The following is a 20,157-nucleotide window of genomic DNA, read 5'->3' as shown; positions in this document are numbered from 1 at the left end:
AAGGGCAGGGTTAATACGCCGTGGAAAATAAACTATTACGCCACGTGTTCCGTATAGCATAGACACTCTGTACTGTATTGTTTCACTGGCGTTTATTTCACGTCCGAGTGGTTGTACAGTCTATGTTTTCTAGTGTTCGTATTTTCAGTGTTCCTTGAAAATTCTTTATTGTTCTTTGAGTCATCACTCGTTCCGATTTCCGTCATGGCTTTCTCCTATCGAATGTGTGATTGTAAGCAGCAGTTCTTACTGCAGGACAGACATGATTTGTGTTTCCGTTGTCGAGAATGCACAAGGAGTCAACCTTGTGACATTGTTTCACTTGGACACAGGAGGAATGGTCTAATTTTGCTCCCTCGCTCAACGACGTCACCCCGGACATCCCCGGGGCTGACCCGTCAGTTTCTGAGTCGCGAGTTTTGATTGGAATGCACCGTGCTCATATGGCTGGTGACACCAACACAGAAATTAGCTCCGTTAGATTCAGGTGCAACCAACGAAGCTGTTCGTGCAAAAAGGTGTTCGTGCAAAGTTTTTCAGCGGGCGGGCAGATTTCAAAACTAATCAGCGGGTGGGGAGAAAATATCGATATTTACTGTAGGCGGGGAAGAAATGTCATTACTTTCAGCGGGCGGGGAGAAAATTTTTGACAGTGGGCACCGGAAAATACGTAGAGGGAGGGGAAAGCGGCGTGCTTAACAATGTTCCAAGGTATACTGCTAACTGCTTGCATGGTTTTGTGTTGATCTGGGTTGCATAGTGGGCATCTAGTTGGCAATGGGGAATTTCAGTAGTAGGGAGAGGGCAGCAGGGAGCTTGAATTGTTGTGGGGAGTGGGGAGCGGGCAGACTGTAGATACCGGAGGGCAGTGGGCATCAAAATTCAGTGGGACATTTTCAGTGTATACCAGTGGGAGGGCACTTACGAACAGCTCTCACTTTCCCCTCCGAGTTTTAGGTCAGGGTCAAAAATAAGAAAAATCAGTATATCAGCCTTCAAAACAGGTTTTGTGATGATTTTGAGAAATTCATGAAATTTACAAGTTGGCGGCACCTGTAGATTGAACTGTAGAAGTGAAGGCAAAGAAGCTGTTCTGAGACAACCAACCCATGTCAACAAAAATTGAAAAAATCATGAACGTACTAAACAACATATCCAGTATATGTTATGTGACTAAGAAAAAGCATGAAACACACAAAAAGTGTTTATATTATATGTTCTGTTCAAGAAAACCAAAAAAAAAAATCAAAAAAAAAAAAAAAAAATCCGCCCTACCTACCAAACTTTGAAGTCATCCCGCCCGTTGAACAGCTTTTTTTTTTTTTTGGCCTAAACCAAAAATCACAAGGTAACTGACCATTTTCTAATCTTTGGAACTGAAAATCCGTCGTTTTAGGGTGCTGTCTACGCTCCCCAACCTTGAACTACAGATTTTTCAGTCTACCAAGCAATGAGATGTGGCAAAGGAATCCTGATGTCAAGATGTTGCCATCACTTTGTACGTGTACATGCCCATCCACTTCATCAAATACGATTAAATGGGACAACAGAATCTGGGAAAGGTTGAACAGTCAAGTATATATACATAGGGTGTATTGAAATAAAATGTGAAATAAAACAATACATACATTGCTATCAAAGACTTATTTTGTGCTGTACTCTATGTATGGATGTTTGGTTGAGTATTCTGTCCTGCATGCCTGCTGAGTTGGAGTAATTTCTTGAAGACTCTCTCAAGACAATTCGTGGTATCTCCTTGAACACATATCAAACTCACGTTCAGCATGTGTGCATATAAAATTTAGATACAGCAAAAAACAGGATGGTTGGACAGTCTCATATACATTACGTTTACGTTTTTGAATGTCCCACACAAGTTCTGTTGATAACATTGTAGATAAGAAGAACCGACTCATTTGAGTAAAACTCCACTCCACTGTTTATCCTTGTATGTCTATAACAACAGATTGGCTTCAGTAGGTATACATTGTTTTATGGTTTGTTTAGCCAGAGTGCTGTACTAATTAACTTCAGTCTCTACTATCAACACACTCAGTAATTTAGCAATTCCCTTGTGTGTTCAGTCCAGACACTCAAATGAGTCGGTTCTTTTTATCTACAATGTTATCTACAAAACTTGTGTGCCACGTACAAAAAAGTAAACGTAATGTATATGAGACTGTTCAACCATCCTGTTTTTTGCTGTATGTCATGCCATGTTGTTCATGTTGATGGACAGCAAGACACTCGTGGCTTGCCAGCAATACTCGTATACTCAAACATGTAGTTTGTGCCTTCAGTGGCACCCCATACCACATTGTCTTGCTGAACATTGCCAGGCTAAGACATGGCAAACTTATGGTCTGTCAGCCACTGAGGGCGCACATGGGGACAATCAGGAAGATGGCAAACTGCGTAGCCAAAAGGTGGGATTTGGGAAGTTTCACCAACACGATCATCCAAGTGCAAATTTCCTCACATTGTATGATATTACACATTTCTGTGTGGCACAAAAGAAATCTTCCTGAAGTGAAATGTGACACGACATGACCAGACACTGAATGACAACTACTAACTCTGATCATGGAGGTGGTAGCTGGATGTTCAAATGAAGCAAAATTTCATTATATCAAAGGCATACAGTAGTCTACATGAGGCAGTTCCTGAGTTGTCACATGATTGACTGAGGGGAGAAGCCTCTCTAAAAATGACAAATCAATGTTCTCCAGGGATGTGTGAATCCCCCCCCCAATCTAATCAAAATCCCCTTCAGATAATCACAAGCGGTGCAATATGTCGCCCTTCTGCAGTGAGGTCTGACATTATGATGATGTACACAGAGTATTTATAGTAGCATTCCACTTCATGATTACTGTCTGTGATGCAACATCATACAGTTGATTTAATCAACCATAATGTGTATTCACAGTAAAGTAATACAAGCGTCCTATCAGCAGATGGATGTGATACAGCTGAAAGACTATCAACTAGAGTTTGGTTCCAGATTATATTCAACTATTGTACTATAACCTTAATTTGCTTACACTGTGAAAAGACTTTAATTCGCAAACTTAAATTTGCATAATTCATTATATAGTCTCCATCAATCAGAACCAAATCCCTGTTAAATTTTCAAGGAGGGGACAACATCACCTTGTGAGAGAAACCTACAGAAAACACAGCCAATCACACTGCGTCTTGCTCACTTATGATTGAATGTTCCCCTGTCAGGATCAAGAAGAAGACAGTGTTGCAGCCAGGACATGCCCTTGCCACAATGACCCCAAAACAGAACCAGTTGTCCCCTATTCTCGCTCTCTGAGGGTCACCTAGGGCGCACTCATGAGTCGACTGTGTCCAATGGGTGATGTCTGCAAGTAATATCTGTTACTGATGATAGCCTTTGTTTGCATGATTATTTTGAGGCTTATATTTACGATACTTTTAAAGCTGTGATCACAAGTAACTAAAACGCTGCGCTTCGTTGTAGTCCGCCCATGGATGTAAAAATAGCGTTCTGATTGGAGGCAGATACGGTATACTTTTAGTTACAAATTAAAGCATAGCGACGTGGTCCCGGTAACTTGAATTTAGTTTTGTGAAACTAATTTATAGTAAAATAATACAAAATGTGATTGTCAACCGACGCATGTTGTCCCCAAAATGAGCAAAATATCCCCAAACATAACATAGTGGGACACTGTGTCCCCAGGTTTAAAATTCCTGGCTGCAACACTGCCTACAGTAATATAGTCTGGAAATGTTTTATATGAGTCATACTCAAAAGTGAAAAAGTTAAAGCAAAGTGAGGTAAGTACAATTTTCATTTTCAAATGCCATGTAAATGCTCTATAGGAGTTAAATGGAAGAAATTACATGAATTGAGAACACAAAACAAGTTTGGCAGTTTTTAAATGAAACGGCATAAATTTGAGTTAGTGGACCGGGCAACATTAGACTTGGAAAAATATTTATAATCCGTTCAACCCAATTTCCACATTCAGGGGTCCACCTCAATCTTGACAACAATGAGATGGCGTTAAACCATGGTGGTTATAAAGAGTAAAACCGAGAAAATAACACTGGAGGCAATTATGGTACCGATACTGTCTCTACAATCTGCGTTCTGTGAATTCGATAATGTACAAATTTCCAAAACATCATGCTGAATCAGAAAACCAATGGTACATGCATCAAATAAAATGTAGAAAACAACAAAACAGAAGTTAATTATTGTCTCTAAAATCTACATTCTGTGGTTTTGATAATATATAAATTTCCTTTTGATAATATATAAATTTCCAAAATCATAATTTTGATAGAGAAAGCTTATGATACAGGCACCCTAAAATACCTAGGAAAAGCAGAATGCCGTGCACACTTTCAACGCACTGTAATTATAGAAATATCTGACGGTAAATCGCAATAAAGGAACAACAAAAATCATCATATGACTAATGTCATCACTAACCATGGGTCCATACACAAACAGTCACCTAAAATTCCACTTTCAAGGACTAATTTAGCAATTTTCAAAGACTTTTTGCGGTCAAAAACACAATTTTCCAGATATTATTTATACAGCACATCATTTTTATACATCATTTTACTTATCATTTTTATGAATGACTGATCATCGTGCTATTGTCGAAAATTGCTGGTAAGATTATAAATTTTCCTGTACTTTCTTGGAGGCTTCAAACTTTTTGGACTTCTGAGTCGCATATGAACCCTGTGTAACACATGACTTGATATATTCATAATCACAGCTCTGGACGCTGCAATTTTAATCTGTTTTGCAGTATTTTTGTTGTCTGTAAAATAAGGTTTCTTGTTCGACTCCCGTAAACCATGTTGAAATACCCTATATTCAATGTGTCAGCACAGTTTGTCTCTGTGAAATGCAAAATACTATTATCAACACGTGATTTCCTGGGATTCATTAATGTCATTTGTACAATAATGTTGACTTTGGTACTAGTATGTTGTGCTGACTTAGGCTATTAATACTTTGAATTTCAAAACTTTTAGAAAATGAACAAGAAAATGGTTTCTCTAACAGAAATTATGATGAACAATAACAGCTACTTAATCAATCACTAATGTTTGTACTTCATGGTCGGAGGCCAATAGTACTGAAATAAAGAACATATAACAGCTACTTAAACAATCACTTGTGTTATTGACAAAAATCATCAACCAGACAAATCTACAGACAAACTTGCTAAAAAGCATGTTTAATCAAATTCCACACTGATGTTGTATCTCTCCATGCCCTGTTTTTTTGCCCCCTTTAAATTGTCTTCAGGCAGTAGACTTGGACTTGTCAGAATGTCAAAAAAGAATCCTACAATTGTTGTCCGATCATTACTTCTCTCACTTCACCATCACTGGGAAGTGGTAATAAAAACACATGTTTCTCTCCCTCTTCTTACATATGAACCACAAAAACTACATATGTACACTAGCCATTGATATGCATAACTGAAATGTTAAAGGAAATCTTGCATTCTATATCGAAATTCAACACATCATGGCATCAAAAAGTATTCTTATTCTGAAATATTGCTTTAAGCTTGGCATATACTATAAACTTCATAAATTTTAAAAATTGTAAAAATTTATATTAACATCATCTCTACTAAATAGAGTATTATGTTTGACATAAATGATTTATAAAATTTACATTGTTTTGAGACTCCGGGAATTACCTGCATTGAGATTATGAGCCAAGAGAAATGCTTTCTCCAATTTTCATTTTATGACTATACATAGCGATGACAATTTTATTGAAATAAGACAGTGTTTTCATGATTTGTATCACAAGTAACAAACAAACAACAGAATCCGTCACTACCAACACTTTCATTGCTTTATTTGGTTTAACCCTATCGCTTACTGTAATGAAGTTGAAGTATTAAAATCATATGTTTGTTTGATTGTTATTTTTTGGTTTTTTTGAGGGGGGGGGAGGTGATTTAAAGTTACTGTTACAAAATTTGATAATTGTATCTGATTACTGATAGTATAAACACAGAGCGGAAGTATGAAAAATTTGCTTCATAAACTTCTCTTTCAGCTTCTGCGTGAGAAAAATTAATTGAAATTACATTTGCTTTTGCATTTTTGTATTATCTTTATTTTGGAAGTTTTTTGTCCAACACAGCAAGAACTAATCAATCAAATAGATATGTTAATGACATTAAAGTGGCACTCCCACTTAGCAACATTTCTAAAACACATTTTTTTAGTGCCAATGGTCGATATTTGACATGGTGACTGCGCGCGGATCGCGAGACATCATTAAAAACATGTCTTCAAAAAGTAAAAGTTTGAATTCCGGTGGCCCACCTAAATTCAGCTTCCGAACATCGAACGTTCGGCACTGGGGCCATTGTCAACTAAGCTATGGAGTACGAGTCTACACTGACGCTGCTGTACGCGTCGGTGATCGGTCATGCCCAGTGGGAGAAAGCTGAGTCTTACTGACTTGGCGAAAAAACGAAAAACAATTTTTGCTGATTCCACCACAATTTGCATAGGTGACTAGCACAAATACGTGCGGTTGATACATAGCGGCCACCGCGTGGTATGCAAAGACGCATACCACGCGCGCGGCGAACCACACATACTGTGTGGCAGACGACAAAATGTAGTCATCAGAGGCGGCTAATATTTTACACGTAAAAACTGATGTTTATGTGGTATTGGTTAAAAATATAATACAACTGATTTAGAATAATGAAAACGACAAAAGCTAAGAAGAAGTTTTCAAAAACTGACCTGTGGTAAAGGCATAATGCTGTATATAAAGTCTTCGCAGTGGGAGGTAAAATTGCGTCGTTCGAACTTATTATGGACTCCCTAGAATATCGTCAATCAGCACAACAACAAACCTTCGGGGGATTTTGCGTCATAATCAGAAACGATCGTAAAACTTCGGGATGTGAAAAATACGCTCGGGAAATGACATGTTTTTATCGATATCTCGCGATCCGCGCGCAGTCGCCACGTCAAATATCGACCGTTGGCATTAAAAAAATGTGTTTTAAAAATGTTACCAAATGGGAGTGCCTCTTTAATTATTGCACACATTTCTGTAAAATATGTAATTCAACAGAAATTCAACAGAAACTAAAGATTATTATCAGAATTCAAGCTGATGCCTTCAGTTCAGATATTACTAAATCTAACAATCATTGCACAAGCATATACAGACGATTTGAAAGTTTACACTCAACGGCTTAAAAGCACAGATGGCCACAAGTGCAGATTACTTTCCCCAAACCATTTTCAGAGGTGCGCTTTGATATATAATAACGCCTACTTTGTGAGTGCATTCACCTTGGAGTTACGCTGATTTTCAAGTTTAATCCTCAGACTGGGTTGACAAATCATGTGAAAAGAAGAAGTAATCTTTTCTTCATATCCATTGCTGAATTCCATTTCCATTTTAACCCATAAGAATTTCTCTTTCACTTTCCATACCCTCTTTATTCAAGACAACAAACTCTTCTTCTGAGAGCTCACTCTCAAGGTCATGACCTTGGCTCTGTATAGGTCTCTCTATGTTCTCTGTCACCATGGCAACTGCTCCTTCATTTCTGTCTTGGGCATCTGCCTGCTCACCCTCTGTTGGAACTTCTTCCACTCTGTCTTGAGAACTATGCAGCACTGCTGCCGTATCCCCGTCACCCTTGTCACTGCGATCTTCTACAAGTTCTTTCCTCTGACGTGGAGTCACTGCCTGACTTTTCCATATCTGTCTTGTTTGCTTTCATGTCGATATCTACAACAGCAGCATGAACTGGCCATTGTTGACCAGCTCAAAATAAGTTAGGCTGCCCACAATTCTCCATGATCAGTATACCGAGATCACTCACTGAACTGAAGCAAATTTCTTCTGTGCACAGAACAGCTTGGTCCATATTTCAAAATTCTGACAACATATTTTTGATAGTATAATTTTCTTGTTTCCCACAGTGAATAATGAGAAGATCAAACCTTTTTCCTTGGAGGAGATAGCAATTTTGTAATTTTGTCAACATATATTTTAGACAGTCATACACAATATTTTTGAGGAAACGAAGGGAATACGTTGCATCTGTGTTAGCAAAAGCAAGGGTATTGATTTTTTGAGTTTTTCATGACAAAGGAAATTTGATGTCTGACCATAGACCCTTGTTTTCTCTCGAGGGTCTATGGTCTGGTAAGATGAGACCATCTAAGTTGCTGATAACTTTACCTTGACAAGTGTACAATTTTTAGCACCTTTAAACATCAACTTCTTATTCAATTTACTCTTGAATTTTAAACATAATCAATAATTTTGGAGCACATTTTTAACAAATAATCTTTAAATTAAATTCTAAGTTTCAAATTGTTTGGAAATTAATAAAATTGAATGAGCCTTTAGCAAACAATGAGAGCAGAAATCATGGAAAATTGTGGGTAGCCTCACTTACTGTGCAGCTGGGGCTCTCTCGGTCTCATCTATGTTGTCCGTTACCACTGAGGGCGCTGTCTGATTAGTTGCAACTCCAACTTCACTAACACCATAAGCAGCTCCACCGGCCTGCAGGGCATCACCTGATGTGGCAGTCAGTGTCTCTATTGGTGAGCGTTTTGTATGTTTTTCACGAATTTCTTTAAGGTCTTCTATGTCTGTATCTACTGGACTCTCATAATAATGATCATCTCTTTGTGCTTGTACTGGTCTTCGGCCATCGTCAAACGCCGCTCTGATATTCGGGGTTCCTGTTTCTCTGCTTGCTTTAGCATCAGCAGTTCTTGGTCTCGCTTTTCAGCTGTCTCCTCTAACTCCTCAATTTTCTTCACCAATTCTTCATTCCGTGTTTCCATTTGCTGAATCTATATTTATTGACAAAATTTAAAAAAAACAAAATTGTAGAAAAACAATGAAAATCAGCCTTGGACACAAAAACCTTAGTAAAGCCCTCTATAATGAGAATATCACCATGCAATTGCTCGTTCCTATTAAAATACTTTAAAATCTGATAAATCCTACTTGCACATTAGAAGTCCTAACTTTAGAAATACTTCATATTATATCAGTGTGTCAAGTAGGTTAATGCATTGTTCTGATTGGCTGAGGAATCATATGGTCTGTGGTAAAATATAAGTATACCAGTGCTAAAACAGGCCACTAAATTAATATAAAAGATTAATGCTGAGACAAAGAGCATTAAGGTTTGTAGGAAAATTTATATTCATGAGTGGGATTTAAAATAATTAAAAGAGGAGCATTATAAACACTCGGCAGTTTTGTTTTTAGAACTGCCTTAATTATCCGAACAGTTAGCAAGCACTTTGCCACGCTGGCATTGTTACGATATATCGTCACTGAAATAAGCTGCATGCTTTTTTAGGGTTTCAGATTTTAATTGCAATCATAGAGTTTTAATTTAGCTGGAAAGATACGTAAATATAGGGAAGACTTTAAATTAGCGGCATCTTAAATTAGCAGTTTGACAGACTAATCTGAATTCGCTAGAATGAGATACCAGCTGAAAAGATATGATCTACTGTGTATGTGCCACACATTGCTCTCATCAACATTGTTTGGTCAAGGGTGCAGTATTTCTGTTTTATGTCGGTCTCTCAAATTTTGATTCTCCTTTCTACTTTTTGGGTGCTAAAACTCTGAAGAAAACAACTTTTAAAGACTAGAAACAACAATTTTGATATGATACTATAGCAATATCCTCAGCAACAGACAGGTACACACAAGTTTTGGGTATACTGTCTGTTTAAAATTTACATGCAGCCTAAATATTAGTATTAAAATTTTGAAATATCAAATGTACATCAAATTACATGGATTGTTTGACCTTGAATTTTGTGTTTTGAGATGTCTCAGCATCAACATTATGCTTTCGCTGATACTAGCATGTTGAAATGGGCTTATTATATTTTCAGCCCAATTTGTTATGCAACACTCTACCAAAGGGAATGAAAGTAAGAAGGCAAGTTAGTTGCTTCAAAGCAAATGCTTAAACCCCCATGCGGACAATTTCAAAAGAAAACAAAAGACAGAAACGCCTTATAATCTCCTTAACCATCAGTTAATCCTGATCCTGGGCCTTTTTGACCCGGGGTTAATCTAACCTTTTCTTTAGCTGTTTTGCAATGCTCTCTCTTCACTCTCTGCCTGCCTTTCGGCCTGTTGTCTTCGTGCTTCGATGCCTTCGTATCTTGGAAACCTAATGTTGTAGCAATATAGCATGATCAGAACCAAAACGATCACAATTATCAGGATTAGCACTGCTTTGGACAAGACTTCTACAGGCAGATCCTTGTAAACTGAGTTGAAAAACTTGCCCATCGCTTCTCCAAGGTGCTCCAGTGGTTTAAGTACAAACTTGCTGACGGTGACTGCCAGGGCCTGTCGAGGTAAAGACATGATATTGTCAGTGGCACATATTATTTTCCCAGCTCTCCTTTCACAGAAAAGCACTGGACTTTTAAACAGCAATATTTAATACGATATTGCTTTGCTCACTGTCACAGTAAAGCAAAGGGTTTGCACATGTTAGTACATTAATCTCACACTTGTTGTGTACACACACATATCTGTTTATGGTAGAATGCACTTCACAATAAGTTTTTTTAAAACATCGCTTTTCTGGGTTGCTGTTACTATGAACTAATTTTGAAGCTTTTGGACTAATTTAAATTTTCACTGCCTTGTTTTTGTAAAAATCAAAACTTTCATTTTTTGCCTGTCTGTAAATTTCAGGTAATTTGTTTTTTTGATACCACAGTGACCCCTGATTTGTATTATTGATTATGAAGGAGAATGGCTGGAAGTTTCCTTGAGGAAGTTCAAAGCAGGAGTTGGAAACCAGATATTATTTCAGAGGTAGTACAAACGGCTAACTCATCTGCAACAGTGCAACTTGATTTCACCATCTCAAGTGTTTCAGCCAGCTTTTGATAGCATTGGAGACACAGTACGTGACTCGTAGAAGGTTTAAATGAGGGACAAATTACGTTTTTGAGGGATCTACACTGCAGTGATTTTGCCAAGGTTGGGGAATACTGTTAAATGATTTGGGAACCCCAGCAACATTGCTGCTGTCCCCTCATCTGATTGCATTGATATACTACATAGGGGAACCCCGGTAAAATGACTGGGGAACCCTGGTAACATTTACGGGGTACCAGCCTTTAAACAAAAACACTGATGTAATGTATTTCAATAAAATAAGACAGTACAGTGTCATTATATGACATCATGACCTGGTACTATATTTGGTGTTCAATAGGCAAGTCAGATGAGTGCTTTAAAGGAAAGTACATAATAAGCTAGGTGTTGTGCCAAATTGTGCCAAAATGAAACTTTAAGTAAATTAGTTTACTGCTACCACCTGGTATGCGCATAAACTGCAGGGCTCCCCCTAAGTCACCAAATGTGGCAACAGCTTTCTCAGCATTCAGGAGTTCCTAATTTTACAAATCAAGATGTTTTTATATTGTTCATGATAGTTTTTACATTAAAGAAATATTTGTTCATTTAATTATCTGTGTTTTTATGACATTTCAGGGATAGAAATACTTTTTCATTTCTGGTGGTAAACTTTTACCACGAGAAATAAAATTAGGTGGCAATTCTAACAATCTGGTAGCAATGTGATGTGTATATTGTTTCAACATCTTACAACTTTTTATTGGTAGTTTTCTGTTGAGGAGACACTGTCTAAAAATTCAATAATTTTATAGACAATAATATACCGGTATATGGCCTATGTAGATTGCGTTACGTGACCTCAAAAAATATTTTAGGGACAGAGAACAAAATAGATTGTGTCAAATGTGGAAATGCTGCAGGATGGTACTGCATCTCATACAAAAATACTGCACCGAACAATGAATATTGGAGGAGTGCAACAATGTTGGAGACTATTGACAACATCAAGAAATCAACAGTTTTAAATAGCGTTGATCGCGATTTCAGGGTTGTTACTAAATATAGCTGCACGTATGCAACTTCGGACAACGCTGCCTAAAATTTGGACAAAGTTTGTTGTTGCATGCGCAGCTGTTGTTGCAGCTTGTAGTCTGATTGAGCCATAAAATACCACGAACTAGCGTGACTTTTAGTAACCATTGTAACGCTAGCACGTTTTATTTTCGTCGTTCATGCAGAAAATGCAGACAAATATTTATTTATGCATATTAATGAGAGAATTAGTGACGTCATTTGCGATCAGCGCTATTGGTCCTTACTTATGTTCAAACGTCCAAAAACAATGCATGAAGATATACTAACATTCATGTAAACATTTATGGATCAGTTGGATGTGAATGCCAAAACGTTTTATCCTGATGTGACTTGGGTCTGTCACGTCCAAGTATCACTATACCTTGTACATGTGCAGCCAATTCCATGGAATACTGATGACGAACAAGAAAAAGAAACCCCTGGTGATTAGCTTCCACCAAGAAATTCTGGACATGACTTCAGACGAGACCATAATCAACACAAAGGCGAGCACTCCCAGACCCTGTTAAAAGAAATAAAATTTTCAGTCTGAATCTCAAGTCTATTTAAATATATTTACAGCTAGTGTCTTTCTTGGATTCATTTGATACAATTGTATAAAAAATAGTTTAAAAGCATGGTCAAATGAAAACCAAGTGTGAACCTTTGAAAGGTATAGGTAAAATAAACGACATAATTCAATATTGAAATCAGATGACTTACCAACAGAGAAGTCATGACAATTGTATTGTAGTCCGTTCCAAACAAGTCTTCCAGCCAGATTTTCCAATTGCTGATGGGCTTGTCGCTTGTATCTACACGTTTCACCATGTCAATCAACACATGATGGGCATCATATATATTGCCAGAATCTGAGTGAATGAACTCATCAAGAGTGCTCCAGTTGGTTTTGGTCAGTTGCACCTGGTATTCAAATTGCAAGTGTTCATCGCCTCCTCTCTGTACAAAAGATTAAAGTGCAAAGTGGACCTTGTAAAGCAGTCGATATTTCAAGATTTTTCAATTCATTTGAAGTTGTTGGAATTGAAGTAATCCACTTCAACCCTTTCACCATTATGGTTTGGCCCAAACCCAATTATCATGCGTGAGTAGTATGGATCTGTTTACAGGGAATTGGGGGTGAATAGATTACGGGTAAAATTCACAATATTGTGGAGGCACCGACTACCAGGAAACTGACTCACTTTTAAAGGATGGTGAGTTTGAGACCCGGTTCAAGACCTGGTAGGTCCAGAGTAAATGACTCACTTTCAGAGGACAGTGAGTTCAAAACTCTAGCTCGGTGTTGTTCCCCTGAGCAAGGCACGTACTCCTCAGTGCTCCATTAGGGGTTAGTGAGTTAATGCGTACCTCATCCTGTAATTGGGCTAACGCCTGTTGGATGATGGACTGATAAAAAAAAAATTAAGATCTCCAACATGAATCGACATGTTTTATATCATATATATTCTTAGTTCATAAAATCAGAATTCACCATTCACATACAAAACAGAAACAGACGACCGAACAAATTCATCATTGAAAATGTTTGCATTATACTGGCATTTTTCAGTCACAATCACATTATTCACACATCACAATTTTCATTCCCACAAAAGATAATCTGAAGGCACCTATAAGCAAGCAAACGACTTACCAGGACCAGAATTCATAATTGAAAATCTGTTCACATTCTCACCAGGTGCAAGTTCATGGGAAATGCACCATTCTTGTTTACAACCAATGTATTTCATGCATGACATTCTAGATGCATCATTAGCTGCAATGTTGGAATTTACAATGTACATTTTGACAACTATTTTAACTTTCGCAAAGGTACCTTGGACCACAGTGTTTACATTGGTTGTATGGATCCCTTATGACCTTTGAGTGCAATTCCAATGATACCACCCTCCACTGACCAACAAATGACATACAACTGATGACAAACAAATGTCTGACAATTAATGCATCAAAGTCCACTTCAAGGACTTTAAGGAACATCTCAAAAATGCAAGTTTTTGCCAAAAACTTATTGAACTGCGTTTTCTTCAATTTTGGTTGGTTTCTTTTAATAGTTCATTTTGGACAAAAAAATGACTAACCCAGGATTTTTACAAAAAACTATTATACCTACCTTTGCAGACATTTGATCAAAAATTGATCTTACAAACTGCTTCAAGTATGGTGCTTCACATTGTGCTTTTTGGTTATTAAATTTTCCCTTCTCTTTTCCAACATCGTCTTTTGTACTTGGACAACTCCTTTCACATTTGTACTCCTTGGTCTTCTCCAAATGCAGTTCCTGATTGCACCGTTTGACTTCCGATTCAAAGCCGTCTCTCTCACCGATGCATTTTGTCAGTTCCTTTCCAACATCACGTGTGTCTTTTTTATCAGGGCAACTTGGTCACAGTTGCACTCTTTTGTCTTTACTGATCCCAGTTTTTGAGTGCATTCTTTGACTTCGGATTCAAATCTGTCTCTCTCACCGGTGCATTTTGTCGGTCTCTCTTCAATCTTCTCATGGTCTTTCTGTGAATGCAATGACAATCTTGATGTTCATCATTCATTTGTCCCCTATAGGTTCAGATCTACAAAGCAGCTTAAGCTTGGACAACACGAAAGCTGTAATGTGTTTTGTGTAAAAAGATGGGATGAATGTATACACTGGTATTGGTCCTTATTTTGTCTTCACACTTCTAAGAGTTGTAATAAAACAAAGTCATCCTTGTTGATGATGGCACAGACTGTCCCAACTTGTTAATGAATACTTTGATTACAAGTCCCTTGAGAGGATAGAGTCCTGTTCATTAATTGGATCTGTGATTAAGAATGATCAGTTCCATGGTGGTGAAAATGTAAAACTAAATGTGGGCTAAAGGTCATTGAATTATGAATACATCAATTGGTAATTAATCGACAGAATGTTGCCAAACATTATTGCATTCTATTATAACACAAACAGATTATCACCTGTTGTACATTACATAAACAATATAACATTATATCATGCTACCATGGGCCATTCTGATTGGACGAGAGTTTACTCTATCGATGCTAAAATACTGTTTTAGCACTGATAGCAGTGCTAAAATGGGCCCCCAAACCATCATTTTTGAAAATTGCCCACTCGGTGCATTAAATTGAACGCACCTATCTAAACTTAATACGAAATAGTCCGCTTTGTTTAAAAGACTGGAGTCAGAATTTCGATACAGAGATAAAGTGTGGATATGTAACTAACCTCTTGGTGAAGATAAGTGGCGGTCAATGATGAAAGAAATCTCCGAAGTAAAACATTTATTTGGGTATGATGATGTACACAAATGTATATAGGGTAACAGTGCACTGTGCAGTTTGCTTATTGATTCAGCGGGAGTCAAGACGCGACATACCTCTCGTTTAATGAGCTACTATTCATTCACACACAAATAAAATGACACTTCCTTACAGTTACCATATATCAGATATTCCTTCCCATAGTTTGGGCTATAACAGACCAGTGTGTTCTAAAATAGCCCAAGAAGTTCAAAATAACAATTCGATGATTCCTGGCGACTGAGACGAAAGTCGACATCAGATGCAATACAATCCAGTGATAGCGTCCAGCTCTCGCTGAATCAGGCAACACTGCTCAACTGTTCACAACACTGGCAGTTGCAGTCATCCCATGTCTGGATTATTCCAAAACTGCACGTTTTCTAATAAAATTATCCATCAAATTATCCATCAAAAATAGAACCTGTAACCTCACTGTACCACCTCTGAATGTTGCGACCGTGGTGCATACTGTACAGAATGAGATAAATCTATTTTTTGGTGTGCCAAAAAAAAGCCAGGAATATTGTTGTTATGTAAATTTTTTACGAAAAACATTGTTACGGTACTTTTTCTTCTGCTTTGAACTCTTAACCCATTTCTGTGTCCGCAGCAGGTAGTTTTATTTAGTGTATAGTGTTTGCTCTGCATGTAAATATTAATGAAATGTTGACGAATGCAATGCGTATGTTATCGTTGTGAGTGTGTGTTGTTGATGTAATCCAAACCGTATAAAAGTGCTCTGTCTTGGGTGCTGAATATTTCTGACGTTCGATCTCCCAGACGTCCGTTTTCTGCATTTGGGGCTTAAACTGATGAAAATACCCAAGTGAGACAACAAAGATACAAGTTGATATAATACCTGTATAACAGCAATAACCCAATTGCCACAGTTTTGGTACAATTTGCTCTATATAGCATTCGCCTATCGGCTCGTACGTGCTATATGTCACGCATGGTACCAAAATATTACGATTACATTTTTCCTAGCTATGTAATCTGTGTTAATGAAGGAAGGGACGCTGTACACGTGTCATGTTCTTGTAGCGTCACAAGCGTCTTTTTGCCATGTTTATGTTTGAGCACGGTCCCTCCACAAAATTTTTGAGCTTTGCACTTTTACAGTGAACATTGAATCATAGTCGCTAATCCCTCACACTTAATTACATGCAAATGTATTCAACCGTGACCTTCACCGAGGTTTCCTGTTGCCGTTCACTCCAAAACTGAGCATTCACGTGCTAGCTGCCGCACTGAGCTTTGCTTTCCCACCATCCCACCCTTGTACACAACATTTCTTATTACCTAATAAAGAAAGGGGGTTGCCATCACAGAGCCTGCTGGGTCTGTCATGGTACCAGGCGGTCTGTCACGTGACTTGAGCCAGTGAACTTCAGGCCCTCCTCATGTGCCAGGCTGCTAGCGACGCCGGACAAACCCACTGTGTTGGCAGGCTTCACTCCGACACCACGTCACCCCTCTTCGAATATGCCACTCAAATCTGCGATTGCCACCGCAGGGGAGGTGCACTACGACGTTTGTGTGGAGTCCATCCCCAGATTTCTGCAACGCCACTCTCGTGTCACTGAGTCTTCTTTCATTAATCTCGTGTATACCCACCTGCAGGGTATGGCCCCAACATTGTCCACTCACAGTAACACAGTAGTAAACAGCAACACAAAATCTGACAGTGGACAGTTTATTATAAGTGATTCATCGTTTATGCAAGGATACTCAGTATAAACAAAAGTTATGTAAATATGCACAGCCTGGTTTAAGCATGGGTGAGTGGACAATGCCATACCCATGGGAAAATGGTCCCTTCCATGTCACATTATGCAAGCTCCAAGCTTGGCGCTTTTTCCCATGTTCAAATTACATGGGCAACTTCCTGTACTATTTCTATCGGTTTTTGTACAAAATCGCGCGAGTTATAAATGGCAAAAATAGTTTTTCCGAGGTAAGTGACCACAAAGCTAGCACATATGTAAAAATCATCCTTGGTGAACTTCCCCTTTAATGTAATTATGAGAAGGTGTCACTTTCAATTTCATTGTCAATAACTATAGCACCTTAGCATCTTTGATGACACCTCAGAGTATTTATTTGAGGAATGTGAGGAAACCAAAGCAATCGAACTTTCAGCAAAAAACAAAAACTTAACGTCAGAATGATACAGGATTGCATTTCAGACTTATCTGTTAGAGTTGTTCATCCCACTCGACAATATCAAATTTAACTAACTGTGTTTACCTCTTCTGGTGTATTTCTCATGGTCTTTGTGTTAGAATCATAGTTAATCATATCCCCTGGGTCAACCCATCCACCTTTGTTTGTGTATTTAAATTCAGGCTCCTGATTGGAATAAGTCAAACCACACAGAGAGCAGCCTATGATCAACACCAATACCAAGGGTCTTGTATCCATCTTCTCAGAACTCTAGAATATAATTTTGAAACAAATGTTAAAATTGCATATGTACAATACCTACATGTTATATTTGATTCTCAGAGTTTGCAATTTGTTTGCAGTACCAAGTTGTGTTTTTTTAGTCGTCATAGACAACGTCTGGGGGCAACTTATAGGTTTGGTCATGTTTGTACATCTGTGCGTCCGTCCATCCGTTCAAACAAATTTCTCCGGGATGAATGGAACAATGATGGACCTCTAAAGTGATGAAGCCTCCCACAATTAAAATCATATGGTCCCCTCAAAGTGTCATCTTCACCTGGGGTGTTGGGGAGGGGGATACTCCACATACAACTGATAGGAATCATTCGGAATACAAATTGCTCAATTTTAGGCCAATGAATCTTCTCCATTGATTTCATACTATGCTTTGCACAGGCTCATGACTCAATGCAGGCAAACCGCCAGCTGTCACTGATGCATTTAGAATACAAATTGCATCAGTGACGGCTCTGTTCGCCTAGCTGCATTCAATTGAGTCAAGAGCCTGTGATGCTTTGCATAAATGAATGCATTTACTAGTATTTAGGAAATTGAGTATATGTCCCTCTGGAGGAACCTGGGGACAGAATACATCTCTCCCGGCATCCCTGGCAATTATTTTCCCTCCACCAAATAACAATCATATTTAATATGTCACCGGGAAGGGTGGGGGTCTCTTGAACACTGCCAAGGCATGTGAACTGTTGTTCATGATTTTATTGGCTTGCTCGCCAAGTCTTAAAAAGCTGGCTATGAAATTAATTATTTTACTATCAAAACGAACACAACTGCTCTTTGGAATCTAGATTTCAATCTTACTTAGTCTTACCGCGGCCGCGGAAACTGAGCTTTATGATGAACCAATGAAACAGTGCAGTGCTATTGCCTCGTTGTAGCACAATGGCAATGCACCGTTTTCATGAGCAAACTCTGAAAATAGCTTCTTCTTGAGTTTGAAACACCATCCGAGAACCTACCGCATACAATGGTGTAGATAGCTCACTGTCTTTCTGGATGACGAATTCGTTTAACTTCAACTTCCGTGTATATTTGCATGCAGATTCGACTTGGCCTTTCACCCCAGGAATGGTGTGACACAACTTTTATAGTCGTCGCCTTTGCCCCCATGATTGCCATGATACAGCCTCTTTCACGGACTACGTTCTGCCGGTACGCGACCTGTCGCTTCGCGATCGGTACTGATTCACAGTAAACAGAGAGAGAAAAGTTTTAATCAGTACCGATAGCGAAGCGACGGGTCGAGCGCCTGTGAGACAGGTAATGTTATCAAATGCGTATTTGTACCATAGATCATGGCTGATTATGACGATGGTGGCGGCGGTGGTGGTGATGATGGTGATGATGATGATGAATTCAAGTTTACAGACGCCAATGAAACAATATGAAATACAGCCTTGATCCTCCTCCATACTGAAAAGCTTTGGTCTTTATATTATTCAGTTGGTCCTCTGTTCACATTTTTGTGACGTTTAGTTTGGTATTTTCACTGTCAAACATTCATGAAACATAAGCTTAATCGAAAATAACGTTATCATGGTAGTTACGATTTGTTCACATAGCCTCAAGCACCCTCTATAGGCCTACATCCTACATATTTAAATTGAGAAATTATCAACTTGGTCCTCAGTTAACATTTTTTGTGACGGAAGGACTAAGTTTGGTATTTTCACTCCCAATCATACACAAAACATGGTCACAATCAACTTTATCATGGCGGTTATGATTTATTAACATAATTCAAATACTTGAATGAAGCCCCAAACAACCTCTATAGCCTACATAAAGATTTAAATTGAGAAATTATCAACTTGGTCCTCAGTTCACATTTTGAGTGAATGAAGGGCCGAGGTTGATATTTTCACTCTCAATCATGCACAAAACATGGTCACAATCAACATTAAGCTTATCATGATGGTTATGATCTATTTACTATCGGATATTTTTGAGATGCGATATGGCACGTCGTAACCCAAGGCAAAGTCGTCATAAAATATCGTCTACCATGTGTATCCGACCACAGTTACGTGTGGATCGATACATAGCGGCGGCTGCATGGTATGCAGCATGCCACGCGGCCGCCGCTATGTATGGAACCACACGTAACCGGCATCCGACGATACTATGAGGTTATTGCGAAAATACCGCAAAGGATGCACGAGGACATTCAGGGCGCAGCGTATCGCCCGACGCGCGACGACGAAGCGGGACGCGATGCGCACAGGGATGCGTTATCTTCTGAAGCCTAGGCCTATCTATCTTATCTTTTCATTGGTAAAAGGTAAAAAATGTTTGAGTATGATTGAGAAGGACTAATGTGCTTTGACCCTACGGCGAATTTTACCACTTTCGATGCTTGCTAG

At 38.5% G+C, this 20,157-nt stretch overlaps 1 protein-coding gene across 3 annotated transcripts; it reads right to left on the bottom strand.

The window, feature by feature from the left end:
- Positions 1-7,360: 7,360 nt before the first annotated feature.
- LOC139138869 (chloride channel CLIC-like protein 1) lies at positions 7,361-18,888 on the bottom strand. 3 transcript variants are annotated; one of them, XM_070707441.1, is made up of 7 exons: positions 18,754-18,888; positions 17,579-17,764; positions 14,142-14,539; positions 12,728-12,964; positions 12,387-12,527; positions 10,207-10,405; positions 7,361-8,871 (listed from the first exon to the last, which is right to left on the bottom strand). In XM_070707441.1, the coding sequence occupies exons 3-7, from the start codon at positions 14,151-14,153 to the stop codon at positions 8,846-8,848; spliced, it is 615 nt and encodes a 204-aa protein (XP_070563542.1). In that variant the 5' UTR covers positions 14,154-14,539; positions 17,579-17,764; positions 18,754-18,888; the 3' UTR covers positions 7,361-8,845. The 3 variants fall into 3 exon arrangements, with proteins under 3 accessions (XP_070563542.1, XP_070563543.1, XP_070563541.1); XM_070707442.1 differs by having other exon boundaries at positions 18,606-18,805; XM_070707440.1 differs by lacking the exons at positions 7,361-8,871; positions 18,754-18,888 and having other exon boundaries at positions 10,136-10,405.
- Between the last annotated feature and the right edge of the window lie 1,269 nt (positions 18,889-20,157).

The sequence above is a fragment of the Ptychodera flava genome, chromosome 8 (assembly GCF_041260155.1).
Source record: "Ptychodera flava strain L36383 chromosome 8, AS_Pfla_20210202, whole genome shotgun sequence".
Classification (NCBI taxonomy): Eukaryota; Metazoa; Hemichordata; class Enteropneusta; family Ptychoderidae; genus Ptychodera; species Ptychodera flava.
This window is presented reverse-complemented; position numbering and strand designations above follow the sequence as displayed.